Raw genomic sequence first — 20,519 nt, forward strand, 5'->3', positions numbered from 1 at the left:
AGAGGACATTTCTCCAAAAAGTATGATCTTTGTCCCCATGTTCAGTTGCAAACCGTACTCTGGCATTTTTATGGTGGTTTTGGAGCAGTGGCTTCTTCCTTGCTGAGTGGCCTTTCAGGTTATGTCGATATAGGACTTGTTTTACTGTGGATATAGATACTTTTGTACCTGTTTCCTCTAGCATCTTCACAAGGTCCTTTGCTGTTGTTCTGGGATTGATTTGCACTTATCACCAAAGTACGTTCATCTCTAGGAGACAGAACGTGTCTTCTTCCTGAGCGGTATGACGGCTGCGTGGTCCCATGGTGTTTATACTTGCGTACTATTGTTTGTATAGATGAACGTGGTACCTACAGGCGTTTGGAAATTGCTCCCAAGGATGAACCAGACTTGTGGAGGTCTACAATTTGATTTATTTTGATTTTCCCATGATGTCAAGCATCCGGATCCCGCTTTACCATTCCAGGTAGAGGTAGACGCGTCCGAGGCCGGTATTGGGGCCGTCCTCTCACAACGGTCTGGCACACCACCTAAGCTCCGCCCCTGTGCTTTTTATTCTAAGAAGCTCAGTCCGGCGGAGCGGAATTATGATGTAGGGGACAGGGAGCTGTTAGCCGTGGTACAGGCCCTAAAGGTGTGGAGGCATTGGCTTGAGGGGGCTCAACACCCTTTCCTCATTTTGACGGACCACCGTAACCTGGAGTACATCCGGGCAGCTAGGAGACTGAATCCTCGCCAGGCCCGCTGGACTATGTTTCTAGCCCGGTTTGTGTTTAAAATCACTTACATCCCTGGGTCCCAGAACGGGAAGGCAGATGCCCTGTCTCGGCGGTATGACACGGAGGAGAGGTCCGTTGAGCCCACTCCCATACTACCAAAGTCTTGTCTGGTGGCACCGGTGGTATGGGAGGTCGATGCAGAGATCGAGCGGGCGTTACGCACCGACCCAAGTCCTCCACAGTGTCCAGTGGGTCGGACGTACGTTCCACTCGAGGTACGCGATCGCCTCATTTATTGGGCTCATACGTCCCCCTCCTCTGGACATCCAGGTATCGGCCGGACAGTTCACTGCCTTAGCACTAAGTACTGGTGGCCAACGTTAGCCAGGGATGTGAGGGTTTATGTCTCCTCCTGTTCGGTGTGTGCACAGTGTAAGGCGCCCAGACATTTGCCCAGGGGTAAGCTACAACCCCTGCCCGTTCCACAACGACCCTGGTCCCACCTCTCGGTGGACTTTGTTACAGACCTTCCCCCTCACAGGGGAATACTACCATCCTGGTCGTTGTGGATCGGTTCTCGAAGGCCTGTCGTCTCCTTCCCATGCCGGGTCTCCCTACTGCCCTACAGACCGCTGAGGCTCTGTTTACCCATGTCTTCCGGCATTACGGGGTACCCGAGGATATAGTGTCTGATCGAGGCCCCCAGTTCACCTCCAGAGTGTGGAGAGCCTTTATGGAACGGTTTGGGGGTTTCGGTGAGCCTTACCTCGGGTTACCACCCGGAGAGTAATGGGCAGGTTGAACGTGTCAACCAGGATGTGGGTAGGTTTCTGAGGTCTTATTGCCAGGGCCGGCCGGAGGAGTGGGCGAGATACGTTCCGTGGGCCGAGATGGCACAGAACTCTCTCCGCCACTCCTCCACCCAACTAACCCCTTTCCAGTGTGTGTTAGGGTACCAGCTGGTTCTGGCACCTTGGCACGAGAGCCAGATCGAGGCCCCTGCGGTGGATGAGTGGGTGCGGCGCTCGGAGGAGACATGGAACGCTGCCCACGTTCATCTGCAGCGGGCCATCCGTCGGCATAAGACGAGCGCCGATCTCCACCGCAGTGAGGGGCCTGTATACGCACCTGGAGATCGAGTCTGGCTCTCGACCAGAAACCTGCCCCTCCGCCTGCCCTGCCGGAAGCTGGGTCGGCGGTTTGTGGGGCCATTCAAAGTCCTGAGGAGGTTGAACGAGGTGTGTTACAGGTTAGAACTGCCTATTGATTACAGGAATATTAACCCCTCGTTCCATGTGTCTCTCCTCAGGCCGGTGGTAGCTGGTCCACTCCAGGACTATGAGATAGAGGAGACTCCTCCGCCCCGTTGGACATCGAGGGGGCTCCGGCGTACACTGTGAGGTCCATCCTTGATTCGAGACGCCGGATGGGGGGTCTCCAATATCTCGTGGAGTGGGAGGGGTACGGCCCGGAGGAGCGGTGCTGGGTGCCGAGGAGGGACATATTAGACCTGTCCCTGCTGACCGAGTTCCATCGGGGTCATCCTACGCGCCCTGCTCCGCGTCGTCCTGGTCGTCCCCGAGGCCGGGATCGGCGCACGGCTGGAGCCGCGCGTCAAGGGGGGGTACTGTCACGGTTTCGGCCGAGGCTGCTCCTCCTCCTTGTTCGGGCAGGCTTCGGCGGTCGTCGTCCCCGGAGTACTAGCTACCACCGTTCGATGTTTCATGTTTGTTTGGTTTTGTCTGTTTGTACACCTGTCCCTTGTTAGTGTTTGATTTGGTTTCCTATTTAGTTATCGTGTGTTGGGTCAGGTGTTATGTGTGATTGGTTATTGTCTAGCTGTTGCTCTCGTTATTACTCTCGTGTTTTGTTGTTTTCGAGAGTCCGCACTGTGTGCGCTATTGTCTTTTTACACACGTTGTATTTTGTGCGTAATTTGTATTTTGCCTCCCGGTTGGGTTGGCTGTTCGCCTGTTTGGTGCTGACTTCATTTACTAAAGTCTGTTCACGTACGCCCGTGTTTCCTGCGCTTGATTTCCACACCGCATCTACACTCAGCTACTGACAACCCCACTTTCAAGAATGGCCTTTTTCCCTTTATTCAGATTACAACCTCTGACTTTCGGTTATTTGAAAATGAAATAATCTCCAAAATATCGCTATTTTTAAAACAAGCCATAGAAAGTTGGTTGCATTTTCAGTTTAATCCACCAGAAAATACAACACATATAACACATATTATGGTTAAATTAAAATATACTAATTGATAAAAAAACAATATTTTGGGGAATAAAAAAAAGTGGAGTTATGTCACACAAGCAGCTAACAAAAATATATGGAAATGTCTGCTCTACTCAGAATTACAACCAATTAATTGCAGCATTACTGCAAAAACGGAAGAGGCAAGTGGAAGGGGGAGAAAGTAAGGTACTTGTCTGTCGGCCCTGCATTAAAGACCGAAATTGGCTAAAGAAAATTCTGATAAATAAAAAAGTATACCAGTTTCATTTAAAGACCAACATTTTTTACAGCTGTGCCATATAGATTGTAAAATAGTTGGGAAGAGATTTTCAATGTACCGATTCCATGGCACATGGTTTATGAACTGATACACAAAACGACGCTGGATTCAAAACTTAGTTTTTCTATTTAAATTATTATACAAAATTCTTGCAACCAATAGAACGTTAAATATATGGGGGATACAACCTATGCAGATTTTGCTGCGAAGAGATCATTAGATCATTTGTTTTTGTGCTGTCCTTATGTAACTTGTTTTTGGTATGCAAGTTCAGGAGTGGCTGAAGAATTGCAACATTTACCCGGAGCTAACTCTATAAATAGCACTGCTGGGTGATTTTAAAAAGTCATAGTCAATCGATCAATAATATAATAATACTCTTGGGAAAAATGTTTTATCTTTAATTTACAATCTGTAGAATCTATGAGAATATAAAGGTTCCGAACATTTGTGGAAAAAAAAGAAGAAGAAAAAACGACTCTGTGGTGTGAAGACATATGCAATCAAGACATCTTTGTTTTTTATTTGTAATTAATTAGGAACATTTTCTATAACTTTCTTTTCACATAGAAAATGTGGAGTCTGTTGTGTAGATCACTAGAAAAAAATTAATCTAATTTAATGCCTTTTTAGATTTAATTTGAAGGCAGCAAAATGTGATGACTGTGCAAGCGGTGTGTAGACTTTCACTAGGCTATAGGCACTGTATAACAGTGTATAGTGTTTTGTAAGATGTATTAATCGTTGCAATTTAATATTTTTTAACATATGCCCTTTTTCTTCTTGCATGCATTATAGATAAAGACATTTATTACGCCATATTTGTTTGATGAAAGATAAGTTTGGCTTTTAATTTGTGAATGAAGTCAGCATAGATAAATTCATTTTTGTTCATTTAATCATTTTTACTTAAGCAGATTTAAAATAAGCTTAATGCTCTTTCAATATTATTCTTTTTGCATTTCTGTAACTGTTACTAAAATAAAATAATAAATATGCAATATGTATGTCAAATATGGACTATTTTCAGTTGTAACAACCTGTAATTTTCCAAAACCTCCACTAGATGGGAATGTTGGCTAAATTCTGAATTGTTCATGTAACAGTATTGCTTCCGTCTCTCTCCTTGCCCCAACCTGGGCTCGAACCAGGGACCCTCTGAACACATCGACAGTCACCCACGAAGCATCGTTACCTATCGCTCCACAAAAGCCACGCCTCTTGCAGAGCAAGGGAAACATCTACTACTTCAAGGTCTGAGCGTGTGAAGTCACCATTAACAAGCCGTTTCACACCATTACATTCAGAAAATTCAGAGATTCCCTCTGTTACCCTACTTACCTGAAATGAGATAGAAGACCAGGACCTACCTGAGGGGAGATAGAAGACCAGGACTTACCTGAGGGGAGATAGAAGACCAGGACCTACCTGAGGGGAGATAGAAGACCAGGACCTACCTGAGGGGAACCAGGACCTACCTGAAGGGCCTCTGTGGGAGCTCAGCTGGTAGAGCACGGCGCTTAGTAACGCCAAGGTAGTGGGGGTTCGATCCCCGGGACCACCCATACACAAAAATGTATGCACGCATGACTGTAAGTCGCTTTGGATAAAAGCGTCTGCTAAATGGCATATTATTATTATTATTATGATTATAGAAGACCAGGACCTACCTGAAGGGAGATAGACGACCAGGACCTACCTGAAGGGTCCTCTGTAGCTCAGCTGGTAGAGCACGGCGCTTGTAACGCCAAGGTAGTGGGTTCGATCCCCGGGACCACCCATACACAAAAATGTATGCACGCATGACTGTAAGTCGCTTTGGATAAAAGCGTCTGCTAAATGGCATATTATTATTATTATTATTATAGAAGACCAGGACCTACCTGAAGGGAGATAGAAGACCAGGACCTACCTGAAGGGAGACCAGGACCTACCTGAGGGGAGATAGAAGACCAGGACCTACCTGAGGGGAGACCAGGACCTACCTGAGGGGAGACCAGGACCTACCTGAGGGGAGACCAGGACCTACCTGAAGGGGAGATAGAAGACCAGGACCTACCTGAGGGGAGAGCAGGACCTACCTGAAGGGAGACCAGGACCTACCTGAAGGGAGACCGAAGACCAGGACCTACCTGAGGGGAGACCGAAGACCAGGACCTACCTGAGGGGAGATAGAAGACCAGGACCTACCTGAGGGGAGATAGAAGACCAGGACCTACCTGAGGGGAGATAGAAGACCAGGACCTACCTGAGGGGAGATAGAAGACCAGGACCTACCTGAGGGGAGACCAGGACCTACCTGAGGGGAGATAGAAGACCAGGACCTACCTGAGGGGAGATAGAAGACCAGGACGGTGAGACAGGAGATGAGCAGACAGGGGATGATCAGGTTGATGGTGTAGAAGAGAGGCAGCCGTCTGATGATGAAGAAGTATGTGATATCAGGGTAGATCTCATGACAGCAGTCGTACTTCTTGGTGTTGTATGTTCCCACTGCATTGATGATGGCCCACTCCCCACTCTCCCAGTAGTTGTTCAGATCCACCGTGTTCTAGGGGATAGAGATCAACCGTCCCACTCTATGAAGGCTTCATATGGCATACATAAAGGCTTCATAAGCACTGTGTAGATACAGTTGTTCAGATCCACCGTGTTCTAGGGGATAGAGATCAACCGTCCCACTCTATGAAGGCTTCATATGGCATACATAAAGGCTTCATAAGCACTGTGTAGATACAGTTGTTCAGATCCACAGTGTTCTAGGGGATAGAGATCAACCGTCCCACTCTATGAAGGCTTCATATGGCATACATAAAGGCTTCATAAGCACTGTGTAGATACAGTTGTTCAGATCCACAGTGTTCTAGGGGATAGAGATCAACCGTCCCACTCTATGAAGGCTTCATATGGCATACATAAAGGCTTCATAAGCACTGTGTAGATACAGTTGTTCAGATCCACAGTGTTCTAGGGAATAGAGATCAACCGTCCCACTCTATGAAGGCTTCATATGGCATACATAAAGGCTTCATAAGCACTGTGTAGATACAGTTGTTCAGATCCACAGTGTTCTAGGGGATAGCGATAAACCGTCCCACTCTATAAAGGCTTCATATGGCATACATAAAGGCTTCATAAGCACTGTGTAGATACAGTTGTTCAGATCCACTGTGTTTAGTGTCCCTTATGGGAAGATTGTAACACACTGCTGGCTCTGATTAGCTCTCAGTGTGGCTTGACAATGACAGCAATGGAGTTAGCAAGAACACAAACAGAACTGGGACCAGGCTAATGTATAAAACATAAACACTGTACATACACACTAGACACGTAGACAATACTTACATTACGTTACCCGTGTCATACACATCTTGTACAAAATTTTTACAACAGTACCTGCTTGTTTGATTGATTGTTTGATTGATTGATTAAATGATTGATTGATTGACTGACTGACTGACTGACTGACTGATTGATACAACCCCATACCTCGATGCGTTCCAGATCAATCTTAGCCTTGTCGTAAGTCCAGGAGCCAAACTTCATCTTACAGTTCTGCTGGTCGAAGGGGAAGAAGGTGACGTCTATAGAGCAGGAGGACTTATAGATGGCCGGGGGAACCCAGCGCACCTTCCCATTGTGGAACAGGTGGGCCTTGGTCATGTGGGTCACGGCGAACTCACCGTCCGCACTGAAGAGAGGAGAGCAGAACACAACAGAACAGAACAGAGATTACTGAAGCAATTGTACACGAGAGGGCGCCTTAAACAACTTTTTTTTAGCACGGCTGTGCTGCGGTCGTAGGTACGAGTCGACAGCCGAGTACCGTATATCATTGGCATCGTTTGCCAAGCAAACCCTCTGGTTGTTAGTTGGATTGGCATTGTCAGTTCGGCCAGGTTGGTATGGGCATGCACAGCCATAGCCACGGGAAGTAGTGGTGCTGGAGGTGCTGGAGGTGCTGGAGGTGCTGCAGCACTCCTAATGCTGAGATGGTAAAACTGCAAGAATTTATTTTTTTCATTACATTATTGATATAATTGACAATGGGATTGGGGTAGGGGAGAGAAAAACATATGTTTTGGAAGCGGTGCGCTCATGATGGGCTCTTATCTATTCAGTTGTGGGCGTTTGGCACGCTCTGCTGTATGATAGACAGTTCAGTTTGAGTTGAGTCGGGTCTCTCCCCCTCTGTCTCTCTCTGTCCCTCTCTGTCCCTCTCTCTCCCTCTCTGTCCCCCTCTGTCCCTCTCTGTCCCCCTCTGTCTCTCTCTGTCCACCTCTGTCCCTCTCTGTCCCCCTCTGTCCCTCTCTGTCCCCCTCTGTCCCTCTCTGTCCCCCTCTGTCCCTCTCTGTCCCCCTCTGTCTCTCTCTGTCCCCCTCTGTCCCTCTCTGTCCCCCTCTGTCCCTCTCTGTCCCCCCTCTGTCCCCCTCTGTCCCTCTCTGTCCCTCTCTGTCCCCCCCCTGTCCCTCTCTGTCCCCCCTGTCCCTCTCTGTCCCCCTCTGTCCCCCCCTCTGTCCCCCCTCTGTCCCCCCTCTGTCCCTCTCTGTCCCCCTCTGTCCCTCTCTGTCCCCCCTCTGTCCCTCTCTGTCCCCCCTCTGTCCCCCTCTGTCCCCCCTCTGTCCCCTCTCTGTCCCTCTCTGTCCCCCCTCTGTCTCTCTCTGTCCCTCTCTGTCTCCCTCTGTCTCCCTCTGTCCCTCTCTGTCTCTCTCTGTCCCCCTCTGTCTCTCTCTGTCCCCCTCTGTCTCCCTCTGTCCCCCTCTGTCCCTCTCTGTCTCTCTCTGTCCCCCTCTGTCCCCCTCTGTCCCTCTCTGTCTCTCTCTGTCCCTCTCTCTCTCTCTCTGTCCCTCTCTGTCCCCCTCTGTCCCCCTCTGTCCCTCTCTGTCCCCCTCTGTCCCCCTCTGTCCCCCTCTGTCTCCCTCTGTCCCCCCTCTGTCCCCCTCTGTCCCTCTCTGTCCCCCTCTGTCTCTCTCTGTCCCTCTCTGTCCCCCTCTGTCCCCCTCTGTCCCTCTCTGTCCCTCTCTGTCCCCCTCTGTCCCCCTCTGTCCCTCTCTGTCCCTCTCTGTCCCCCTCTGTCCCTCTCTGTCCCCCTCTGTCCCCTTCTGTCCCTCTCTCTCTCTCTCTGTCCCTCTCTGTCCCTCTCTGTCTCTCTCTGTCCCCCTCTGTCCCTCTCTGTCCCCCTCTGTCCCCTTCTGTCCCTCTCTCTCTCTCTCTGTCCCTCTCTGTCCCTCTCTGTCCCCCTCTGTCCCTCTCTGTCCCCCTCTGTCCCCCTCTGTCCCCCTCTGTCCCCCTCTGTCTCTCTCTGTCTCTCTCTGTACCCCCTCTGTCCCCCTCTGTCTCTCTCTCTCTATCCTCTCTGTCCCCCTCTGTCCCTCTCTGTCCCTCTCTGTCCCTCTCTGTCCCCCTCTGTCTCTCTGTCTCTCTCTGTCCCTCTCTCTCTCTCTGTCTCTCTCTGTCCCTCTCTGTCCCCCTCTGTCCCTCTCTCTCTCTCTCTGTCCCTCTCTGCCCCTCTCTGTCCCCCTCTGTCCCTCTCTGCCCCTCTCTGTCCCCCTCTGTCCCTCTCTGTCCCTCTCCCATAGGCGGCATGTTGAGTTTCAAGTTTGGGGAAACTGATATTCAGCATAAAAACACACCTTTATAATAAAACATTCCGTGCATCTGTCGTTGCATTTGCAGACGTATGTAAGATAGCCTACTATTCCTAATGTGATGAGTAGATTGGATAGTCATAATGAAGGCAAATATAACTCAATCGTAGTTCGCAAAAAAAAAAAAAAACTGCAGTGTTTAATGCATGGCTGAGCACATGGTGGTGTATAGCAGGCCATGGGCTACTATCAGAATGGTTTCTTCTCCTTTCCTTTTGTGATTATAAACACATTTTCATTCAATTCTACTGCACTTTATATGACTGGAGACATTAGCATAATATCTTTTTTAAACAACAAAAGTTACAGGGTAGTAGGTTACAGCCGATTCTGATAAAACAGGTCAAGAAAGACGAACTTGTCTCCATTTAATCTAGGCCCATGATTCCGGAGACACTTGAAACCCTCCCTCTTTAAGGAATACCTGGAATAGTATAAAGTAATCCTTCTTCCCCCACAAAAGTTTTTTTTTTTTTTTTTTTTCTATAAAGGTGGTTGTCCCACTGGCTATCATAAGTTGAATGCACCAATGTGTAAGTCGCTCTGGATAAGAGCGTCTGCTAAATGATGTAAAATGTAAAAAGGGGACTGGTTGTCTTCGACTCTCAGTCTGCCTTTCACAAATGTCAAAATACCATCATGAGAAAAACATAGGCGTACCGTTTGGAAAGTAAAATGCCTACAGCTGAAAATAGAAGACTAATCTGTCTGTAGAAGCAATTTTAAAAATTTAATCAACAGCTTTTGAGGGATTCTGAGCGAACAGCACTGTTTTTTCAAAGAAGCGTATCTTGAGGTAGTGGTGCGAGCGCATCGGCCATCACCGCTGAGTAGCCTATGCTTTGTCTTCATTGGGTGAATCAGTATCACTGGAAAGTGTATTTTGTAGCCCAAACTATATATACTGAATATATTCCATATATCAGGGTTTCCGTTAGGAAAATTTGGCGCCGGACAAGTGACTGGGAAGATTTTAATTTATCTGACATTTCAGAAATGTACCGGTCATCCATATGCATTAGAGAGAGAGAGAGAACGAGAGAGAGACAGGAATTAACAGAGAGAGAGAGAGAGAGAGAGAAGCCGGCGGCTACGACACCAACTTGCATTTCTTTATTATTGAGTACGGTTACATCAAATCAAATTTTATTGGTCACATGCGCCGAATACAACAGGTGCAGACATTAGTGAAATGCTTACTTACAGCCCTTAACCAACAGTGCATTTATTTTTAACAAAAAAAGTAAAAATAAAACAACAACAAAAAAAGTGTTGAGAAAAAAAGAGCAGAAGTAAAATAAAGTAACAGTAGGGGAGGCTATATATACAGGGGGGTACCGTTGCAGAGTCAATGTGCGGGGGCACCGGCTAGTTGAGGTAATATGTACATGTGGGTAGAGTTAAAGTGACTATGCATAAATAATTAACAGAGTAGCAGCAGCGTAAAAAGGATGGGGTGGGGGGCAGTGCAAATAGTCCGGGTAGCCATGATTAGCTGTTCAGGAGTCTTATGGCTTGGGGTAGAAGCTGTTGAGAAGTCTTTTGGACCTAGACTTGGCACTCCGGTACCGCTTGCCGTGCGGTAGCAGAGAGAACAGTCTATGACTAGGGTGGCTGGAGTCTTTGACAATTTTGAGGGCCTTCCTCTGACACCGCCTGGTATAGAGGTCCTGGATGGCAGGAAGCTTGGCCCCAGTGATGTACTGGGCCGTACGCACTACCCTCTGTAGTGCCTTGCGGTCGGAGGCCAAGCAGTTGCCATACCAGGCGGTGATGCAACCAGTCAGGATGCTCTCGATGGTGCAGCTGTAGAATTTTGAGGATCTGAATAGGCTTTGTCGTGCCCTCTTCACGACTGTCTTGGTGTGTTTGGACCATGATAGTTCGTTGGTGATGTGGACACCAAGGAACTTGAAGCTCTCAACCTGTGGCGTGCTCAGTCCTCTTTTTTTTCCTGTAGTCCACAATCATCTCCTTTGTCTTGGTCACGTTGAGGGAGAGGTTGTTGTCCTGGCACCACACGGCCAGGTCTCTGACCTCCTCCCTATAGGCTGTCTCATCGTTGTCGGTGATCAGGCCTACCACTGTTGTGTCGTCGGCAAACCTAATGATGGTATTGGAGTCGTGCTTGGCCATGCAGTCATGGGTGAACAGAGAGTAGAGGACGGGACTGAGAACGCACCCCTGAGGGGCCCCCGTGTTGAGGATCAGTGTGGCAGATGTGTTGTTACCTACCCTTACCACCTGGGGGCGGCCCGTCAGGAAGTCCAGGATCCAGTTGCAGAGGGAGGTGTTTAGTCCCAGGGTCCTTAGTTTAGTGATGAGCTTTGAGGGCACTATGGTGTTGAACGCTGAGCTGTAGTCAATGAATAGCATTCTCACGTAGGTGTTCCTCTTGTCCAGGTGGGAAAGGGCAGTGTGGAGTGCAATAGAGATTGCGTCATCTGTGGATCTGTTGGGGCGGTATGCAAATTGGAGTGGGTCTAGGGTTTCTGGGACAATGCTGTTGATGTGAGCCATGACCAGCCTTTCAAAGCACTTCATGGCTACAGATGTCAGTGCTACGGTTCTGTAGTCATTTAGGCAGGTTACCTTAGTGTTCTTGGGCACAGGGACTATGGTGGTCTGCTTGAAACATGTTGGTATTACAGACTCAGTCAGGGACAGGTTGAAAATGTCAGTGAAGACACTTGCCAGTTGGTCAGCGCATGCTCGCAGGACACATCCTGGTAATCCGTCTGGCCCTGCGGCCTTGTGAATGTTGACCTGTTTGAAGGTCTTACTCACATCGGCTACGGAGAGCGTGTTTCACACAATCATCCGGAACAGCTGATGCTTTCAGTGTTACTCGCCTCGAAGCGAGCATAAAAGTAATTTAGCTCGTCTGGTAGGCTCGTGGGTCGGTAGTCATTTAGGTTATCTTAGTGTCCTTGGGCACTACCCTTTACTTTGTTGAAGCACCTTTGGTAGCGATTACAGCCTCGAGTCTTTGGCGCTACAAGCTTGGCACACCTGTATTTGGTGAGTTTCTCCCATTCTTCTTTGCAGATCCTCTCAAGCTCTGTCATGTTGGATGGGGAGAGTTGCTGCACAGGTATTTTCAGGTCTCTCCAGAGATGTTCGATTGGTTTCAAGTCCGGGCTCTGGCTGGGCCACTCATGGACATTCAGAGACTTGTCCCGAAGCCACTCCTGCGTTATCTTGGCTGTGTGCTTAGGGTCGTTGTCCTGTTGGAAGGTGAACCTTCAACCCAGTCTGAGGTCCTGAGCACTCTGGAGCAGGTTTTCATTGAGGATCTCTCTGTACTTTGCTCCGTCTATCCTGACTGGTTTCCCAGACCATGCCGCTGAAAAACATCCCCACAGCATGGTGCTGCCACCACCATGCTTTACCGTAGGGATGGTGCCAGGTTTCCTCCAGACGTGACGCTTGGCATTCGGGCCAAAGAGTTCGATCTTGGTTTCATCAGACCAGAGAATCTTGTTTCTCATGGTTTGAGAGTCCTTTAGGTGCCTTTTGGCAAACTCCAAGTGGGCTGTCATGTGCCTTTTACTGAGGAGTGGCTTCCGTCTGGCCATTCTACCATAAAGCCCTGATTGGTGGAGTGCTGCAGAGATGGTTGTCCTTCTGTCAGAGTGACCATCGGGTTCTTGGTCACCTCCCTGACAAAGACCCTTCTCCCCCGATTACTCAGTTTGGCCGGGCGGTCAACTCTAGGAAGAGTCTTGGTTGTTCCAAACTTCTTCCATTTAAGAATGATGGAGGCCACTGTGTTCTTGGGGACCTACAATGCTGCTGAAATATCTCAAGGATGATCAGACCACTCAGACGGGTGAGGACATACCAGTCAACCGCCCCAGGATGCAGACGAGTTATCCTGCATCCCTAAGACATATAAGACGCCTGTGACCACCCACCTCAGTCCACACCGCCACATGAAGCCGTCATGCACCTGAGGAAAATGAGTTGCGAGGCCCTACACACTTCTCTCATCTAAGAGACTACCAGCCCTGCTTCAGTGGTCAGGGAGTGACCACACCCTCACCAGTTGGGAGCTGATGAGGGAAAGGCCCTCCCGGCCTGAGTCACCTCCGCGGGAGCACCGGTACCACCGCTACTCTCCTGACCACCACTGCTCTAGGCCTCCCCGGCTAGAGACATCGTTACCGCCACGGGAGCACCATCATTGCTGGTACTTCCTGAGTCAGTCCGGCTACACCTCCACGAGACCATTAGGACCTCCACTAAGTCCAGAGGTGGCCCAGCTATTCAACAGATCGTCGCTCCAGGTCCCCTCCGACTGGAGCATACGTCGTATCTGCCAGGGCGTCGGGAGCGCCACTCCCCCCACGGGAGTGTCGGGTCCGCTTCTGCTCCCCAGAGCGGCCTAGCTCCCAAGCAGATGAAGACAACTCCAGAGTGCACAATCCACGACACCAAGGTCTGCATCCTCCTCAGCCAGCTGCTCGACTAGCCACAGTTAAGGAGACTCCCGCTCCAGTGGTGGAGCCACAGCCAGCCGCTGCCATGGGGCTTGTTCCTCTCCTCCCCATGTGTGGAAATCCTAAAAACCGGTCTGCTCAACTGTATACCACAACACAAATGCGATTATAGTTGCATGCAATGCTTTATTATAAAGGGGAATTTTTTCAAAACTTCTTCCTTTGGCTACGGGCAGTGCTGCTGCTGACAGTGACAGTGCTGTCAGTGGTGCTGAATTTAGCGCATCAATAATCTTGCTCATTTAAGAAGAAATAGGCTATAGGCCACAGAAAAGGGAATTATTGTAATCATAACACTGACAATTTATTTATATCACCCACTACGATACCGTGCCAGCGCTTCTCCCTTGCTAGCTTATGTTAACCAACTACACAGCTAACACAATCACTTCAAACTGAAGCTGGAGAAACAGCAAACCAGGTGTGTTTCGTTTTACGTGTTATTTGATTGACACGTCTTTTGTATATATCCAGAAAAATGATGCTGATGCAGAAAAGGATGTCTCGTCCTGACAGGTTCATATGGGCCGGTGGAGATCGCTATTCAATACTGAAACAATGCTGCAAAGGTCAGAGAGGCAGACAGCAACATTTGTACAATCCCACATTGTTGCAAACTAAATGTTAGGCTAGAAGGGGTAATAATGTTGAGATGCTTCTTACAGTGGAGATCAAGTTAAAGAATTGCCTGACCAGGCTGGTGGGACAGTGGATGCACAGTGATTTCTCAGGTAGAAAATAAAACAAGTAGCCTATTTTGCATCAAAGGCCTTCCCGTTGTAAACTGCTTCTTAGAACGCTTCTCAACCATCACAATGCTTTTTTTTTGACCAACCCGTTGTAGTTAGATATGGTTGTACAGTACAGTGTTAAACATTGTGAATTATGGTAGCTATTACATTACATTAATAATCAAACCACAATAAAGATAGTTTCACAAATTAATCTAAAAGCAAATCAGGATTAGCCAATACATAACTGTGTTGATTTGGTAAATAGTAAATGTTTTGCTATGTAACTTAGCTCCCTCCAAATACTGTCTATAATCAGTGTTAAGGCCACATTTGACATTTCAATATGACAGGAACCTCATCAGCACTTCACAAATTGTTTTATTTACATACAAAAACACACAGGACTCCGAGACATATTAGAAGCAATTATTTTGGTAAAGAGTTATCATCCTCCAGGAACAATCTCCTATATGGCAGTCTGTAATTGATCTCCTCCCCTCAAGCGCTACAAATCCCTGATCACAGCTTTAATACGCGCCGCTAAATAACCTTTTTAATTTCACTAACTGATCATGATCTCACAGGAGAGCTTGGTGGAACAGTCATTTAATACCCTGAGTTTAATCTGACACTTTTAGCCGTGAAACTAGAATACATTTAGATGAGGAGAAAACTATTAGGAGGGCTAGGATCAGGGTAACATGGCAGTATATTACAGGGGAGGGCTAGGATCAGGATAACATGGCAGTATATTACAGGGGAGGGCTAGGATCAGGATAACATGGCAGTATATTACAGGGGAGGGCTAGGATCAGGATAACATGGCAGTATATTACAGGGGAGGGCTAGGAGCAGGGTAACATGGCAGTATACTACTGGGGAGGGCTAGGATCAGGATAACATGGCAGTATATTACTGGGGAGGGCTAGGATCAGGATAACATGGCAGTATATTACTGGGGAGGGCTAGGATCAGGATAACATGGCAGTATATTACAGGGGAGGGCTAGGATCAGGATAACATGGCAGTATATTACAGGGGAGGGCTAGGATCAGGATAACATGGCAGTATATTACAGGGGAGGGCTAGGATCAGGATAACATGGCAGTATATTACAGGGGAGGGCTAGGATCAGGATAACATGGCAGTATATTACTGGGGAGGGCTAGGATCAGGATAACATGGCAGTATATTACAGGGGAGGGCTAGGATCAGAATAACATGGCAGTATATTACAGGGGAGGGCTAGGATCAGGATAACATGGCAGTATATTACAGGGGAGGGCTAGGATCAGGATAACATGGCAGTATATTACTGGGGGGGGCTAGGATCAGGATAACATGGCAGTATATTACAGGGGAGGGCTAGGATCAGGATAACATGGCAGTATATTACAGGGGAGGGCTAGGATCAGGATAACATGGCGGTATATTACAGGGGAGGGCTAGGATCAGGATAACATGGCGGTATATTACAGGGGAGGGCTAGGATCAGGGAAACATGGCAGTATATTACTGGGGAGGGCTAGGATCAGGATAACATGGCAGTATATTACTGGGGAGGGCTAGGATCAGGATAACATGGCAGTATATTACAGGGGAGGGCTAGGATCAGGATAACATGGCAGTATATTACAGGGGAGGGCTAGGATCAGGATAACATGGCGGTATATTACAGGGGAGGGCTAGGATCAGGATAACATGGCAGTATATTACAGGGGAGGGCTAGGATCAGGATAACATGGCGGTATATTACAGGGGAGGGCTAGGATCAGGATAACATGGCGGTATATTACAGGGGAGGGCTAGGATCAGGGAAACATGGCAGTATATTCCCGGGGAGGGCTAGGATCAGGATAACATGACAGTATATTACTGGGGAGGGCTAGGAGCAGGGTAACATGGCAGTATATTACTGGGGAGGGCAGGGAGCAGGGTAACATGGCAGTATATTACTGGGGAGGGCAGGGAGCAGGGTAACATGGCAGTATATTACAGGGGAGGGCTAGGAGCAGGGTAACATGGCAGTATATTACAGGGGAGGGCTCGGATCAGGATGACATGGCAGTATATTACTGGGGAGGGCTAGAAGCAGGGTAACATGGCAGTATATTACTGGGGAGGGCTAAGAGCAGGGTAACTTGGCAGTATACTACTGGGGAGGGTTAGGAGCAGGGTAACACGGCAGTATATTACAGGGGAAGGCTAGGATCAGGATAACATGGCAGTATATTACAGGGGAGGGCTAGGAGCAGGATAACATGACAGTATATTCCTGGGGAGGGCTAGGATCATGATAACATGGCAGTATATTACAGGGGAGGGCTAGGAGCAGGGTATCATGGCAGTATATTACAGGGGAGGGCTAGGATCAGGATAACATGGCAGTATATTACTGGGGAGGGCTAGGAGCAGGGTAACATGACAGTATATTACAGGGGAGGGCTAGGAGCAGGGTTACATGGCAGTATATTCCTGGGGAGGGCTAGGATCAGGTTAACATGGCAGTATATTCCCGGGGAGGGCTAGGATCAGGATAACATGACAGTATATTACTGGGGAGGGCTAGGAGCAGGGTAACATGGCAGTATATTACTGGGGAGGGCAGGGAGCAGGGTAACATGGCAGTATATTACTGGGGAGGGCAGGGAGCAGGGTAACATGGCAGTATATTACAGGGGAGGGCTAGGAGCAGGGTAACATGGCAGTATATTACAGGGGAGGGCTAGGATCAGGATGACATGGCAGTATATTACTGGGGAGGGCTAGGAGCAGGGTAACATGGCAGTATATTACTGGGGAGGGCTAAGAGCAGGGTAACTTGGCAGTATACTACTGGGGAAGGCTAGGATCAGGATAACATGGCAGTATATTACAGGGGAGGGCTAGGAGCAGGGTAACACGGCAGTATATTACAGGGGAAGGCTAGGATCAGGATAACATGGCAGTATATTACAGGGGAGGGCTAGGATCAAGACAACATGCCAGTATATTACAGGGGAGGGCTAGGATCAGGATAACATGGCAGTATATTCCTGGGGAGGGCTAGGATCATGATAACATGGCAGTATATTCCTGGGGAGGGCTAGGAGCAGGGTATCATGGCAGTATATTACAGGGGAGGGCTAGGATCAGGATAACATGGTAGTATATTAAAGGGGAGGGCTAGGAGCAGGGTAACATGGCAGTATATTCCTGGGGAGGGCTAGGATCAGGATAACATGGCAGTATATTACTGGGGAGGGCTAGGAGCAGGGTAACATGGCAGTATATTCCTGGGGAGGGCTAGGATCAGGATAACATGGCAGTATATTACAGGGGAGGGCTAGGAGCAGGGTAACATGGCAGTATATTCCTGGGGAGGGCTAGGATCATGATAACATGGCAGTATATTCCTGGGGAGGGCTAGGAGCAGGGTATCATGGCAGTATATTACAGGGGAGGGCTGACAGGACTAGGGAGGGCTAGGCAGGGTAACATGGCAGTATATTCCTGGGGAGGGCTAGGATCAGGATAACATGGCAGTATATTACTGGGGAGGGCTAGGAGCAGGGTAACATGGCAGTATATTCCTGGGGAGGGCTAGGAGCAGGGTAACATGGCAGTATATTACAGGGGAGGGCTAGGATCAGGATGACATGGCAGTATATTACTGGGGAGGGCTAGGAGCAGGGTAACATGGCAGTATATTACTGGGGAGGGCTAAGAGCAGGGTAACTTGGCAGTATACTACTGGGGAGGGCTAGGAGCAGGGTAATATGGCAGTATATTACTGGGGAGGGTTAGGAGCAGGGTAACACGGCAGTATATTACAGGGGAAGGCTAGGATCAGGATAACATGGCAGTATATTCCTGGGGAGGGCTAGGATCATGATAACATGGCAGTATATTACAGGGGAGGGCTAGGATCAGGATAACATGGCAGTATATTACAGGGGAGGGCTAGGATCAGGATAACATGGCAGTATATTACTGGGGAGGGCTAGGATCAGGATAACATGGCAGTATATTACAGGGGAGGGCTAGGATCAGGATAACATGGCAGTATATTACAGGGGAGGGCTAGGATCAGGATAACATGGCAGTATATTACAGGGGAGGGCTAGGATCAGGATAACATGGCAGTATATTACAGGGGAGGGCTAGGATCAGGATAACATGGCAGTATATTACAGGGGAGGGCTAGGATCATGATAACATGGCAGTATATTACTGGGGGTGGCTAGGATCATGATAACATGGCAGTATATTACTGGGGGGGGCTAGGATCATGATAACATGGCAGTATATTACAGGGGAGGGCTAGGATCAGGATAACATGGCAGTATATTACAGGGGAGGGCTAGGATCAGGATAACATGCCAGTATATTACAGGGGAGGGCTAGGATCAGGATAACATGGCAGTATATTACAGGGGAGGGCTAGGATCAGGATAACATGGCAGTATATTACAGGGGAGGGCTAGGATCAGGATAACATGGCAGTATATTCCTGGGGAGGGCTAGGATCATGATAACATGGCAGTATATTCCTGGGGAGGGCTAGGATCAGGATAACATGGCAGTATATTCCTGGGGAGGGCTAGGATCATGATAACATGGCAGTATATTCCTGGGGAGGGCTAGGAGCAGGGTATCATGGCAGTATATTACAGGGGAGGGCTAGGATCAGGATAACATGGTAGTATATTAAAGGGGAGGGCTAGGAGCAGGGTAACATGGCAGTATATTCCTGGGGAGGGCTAGGATCAGGATAACATGGCAGTATATTACTGGGGAGGGCTAGGAGCAGGGTAACATGGCAGTATATTACTGGGGAGGGCAGGGAGCAGGGTAACATGGCAGTATATTACTGGGGAGGGCTAGGAGCAGGGTAACATGGCAGTATATTACTGGGGAGGGCTAGGATCAGGGTAACATGGCAGTATATTACTGGGGAGGGCTAGGAGCAGGGTAACATGGCAGTATATTACTGGGGAGGGCTAGGAGCAGGGTAACATGGCAGTATATTACTGGGGAGGGCTAGGATCAGGATAACATGGCAGTATATTGCTGGGGATGGCTAGGATCAGGATAACATGGCAGTATATTCCTGGGGATGGCTAGGATCAGGATAACATGCAGTATCTTAATGGGGAGGGCTAGGATCAGGATAACATGGGAGTATATTACTGGGGATGGCTAGGATCAGGATAACATGGCAGTATATTACTGGGGAGGGCTAGGAGCAGGGTAACATGGCAGTATATTACTGGGGAGGGCTAGGAGCAGGGTAACATGGCAGTATATTACTGGGGAGGGCTAGGAGCAGGGTAACATGGCAGTATATTACTGGGGAGGGCTAGGATCAGGATAACATGGCAGTATATTACTGGGGAGGGCTAGGATCAGGATAACATGGCAGTATATTCCTGGGGATGGCTAGGATCAGGATAACATGCAGTATCTTAATGGGGAGGGCTAGGATCAGGATAACATGGGAGTATATTACTGGGGATGGCTAGGATCAGGATAACATGGCAGTATATTACTGGAGAGGGCTAGGATCAGGATAACATGGCAGTATATTCCTAGGGATGGCTAGGATCAGGATAACATGCAGTATCTTAATGGGGAGGGCTAGGATCAGGATAACATGGCAGTATATTACAGGGGAGGGCTAGGATCAGGATAACATGGCAGTATATTACTGGGGAGGGCTAGGATCAGGATAACATGGCAGTATATTACTGGGGAGGGCTAGGATCAGGATAACATGGCAGTATATTACTGGGGAGGGCTAGGATCAGGATAACATGGCAGTATATCACAGGGGAGGGCTAGGATCAGGATATCATGGCAGTATCTTAATGGGGAGGGCTAGGATCAGGATAACATGGCAGTATATTACTGGGGAGGGCTAGGATCATGGTAACATGGCAGTATATTACAGGGGAGGGCTAGGATCAGGATAACATGGCAGTATATTACAGGGGAGGGCTAGGATCAGGACAACATGGCAGTATATTACTGGGGAGGGCTAGGAGCAGGATAACATGACAGTATATTACTGGGGAGGGCTAGGAGCAGGATAACATGACAGTATATTACTGGGGATGGGATGGGTGTTTTAAGATGAGAGCTTTATCAAGAGTAGGTCTACAGCTGCTGTTCAATCAGTCAAACCCTAACAACAACAGGTAAATAGACTCATGCCTCACTGTTGGACAGTCAAACCCTAACAACAACAGGTAAATAGACTCATGCCTCACTGTTGGACAGTCAAACCCTAACAACAACAGGTAAATAGACTCATGCCTCACTGTTGGACAGTCAAACCCTAACAACAACAGGTAAATAGACTCATGCCTCACTGTTGGACAGTCAAACCCTAACAACAACAGGTAAATAGACTC

The 20,519-nt window shown here is 48.4% G+C and overlaps 1 protein-coding gene across 2 annotated transcripts in view; it reads right to left on the minus strand.

Moving 5' to 3' along the window:
- Positions 1-20,519, minus strand: part of LOC121556175 (neuronal acetylcholine receptor subunit alpha-2) — a 43,338-nt gene that overhangs the window by 9,868 nt on the left and 12,951 nt on the right. For both annotated transcript variants that reach the window (XM_041870071.2, XM_041870070.2), the window contains exons 5-6: positions 6,730-6,931; positions 5,569-5,791 (exon numbers count right to left, since the gene is read on the minus strand). In XM_041870071.2, the coding sequence (XP_041726005.2) occupies positions 5,569-5,791; positions 6,730-6,931 (425 nt within the window). The remainder of the gene's footprint in view (positions 1-5,568; positions 5,792-6,729; positions 6,932-20,519) is intronic.

Source organism: Coregonus clupeaformis, unplaced genomic scaffold (assembly GCF_020615455.1).
Source record: "Coregonus clupeaformis isolate EN_2021a unplaced genomic scaffold, ASM2061545v1 scaf0069, whole genome shotgun sequence".
In the NCBI taxonomy this organism is placed as follows: Eukaryota; Metazoa; Chordata; class Actinopteri; order Salmoniformes; family Salmonidae; genus Coregonus; species Coregonus clupeaformis.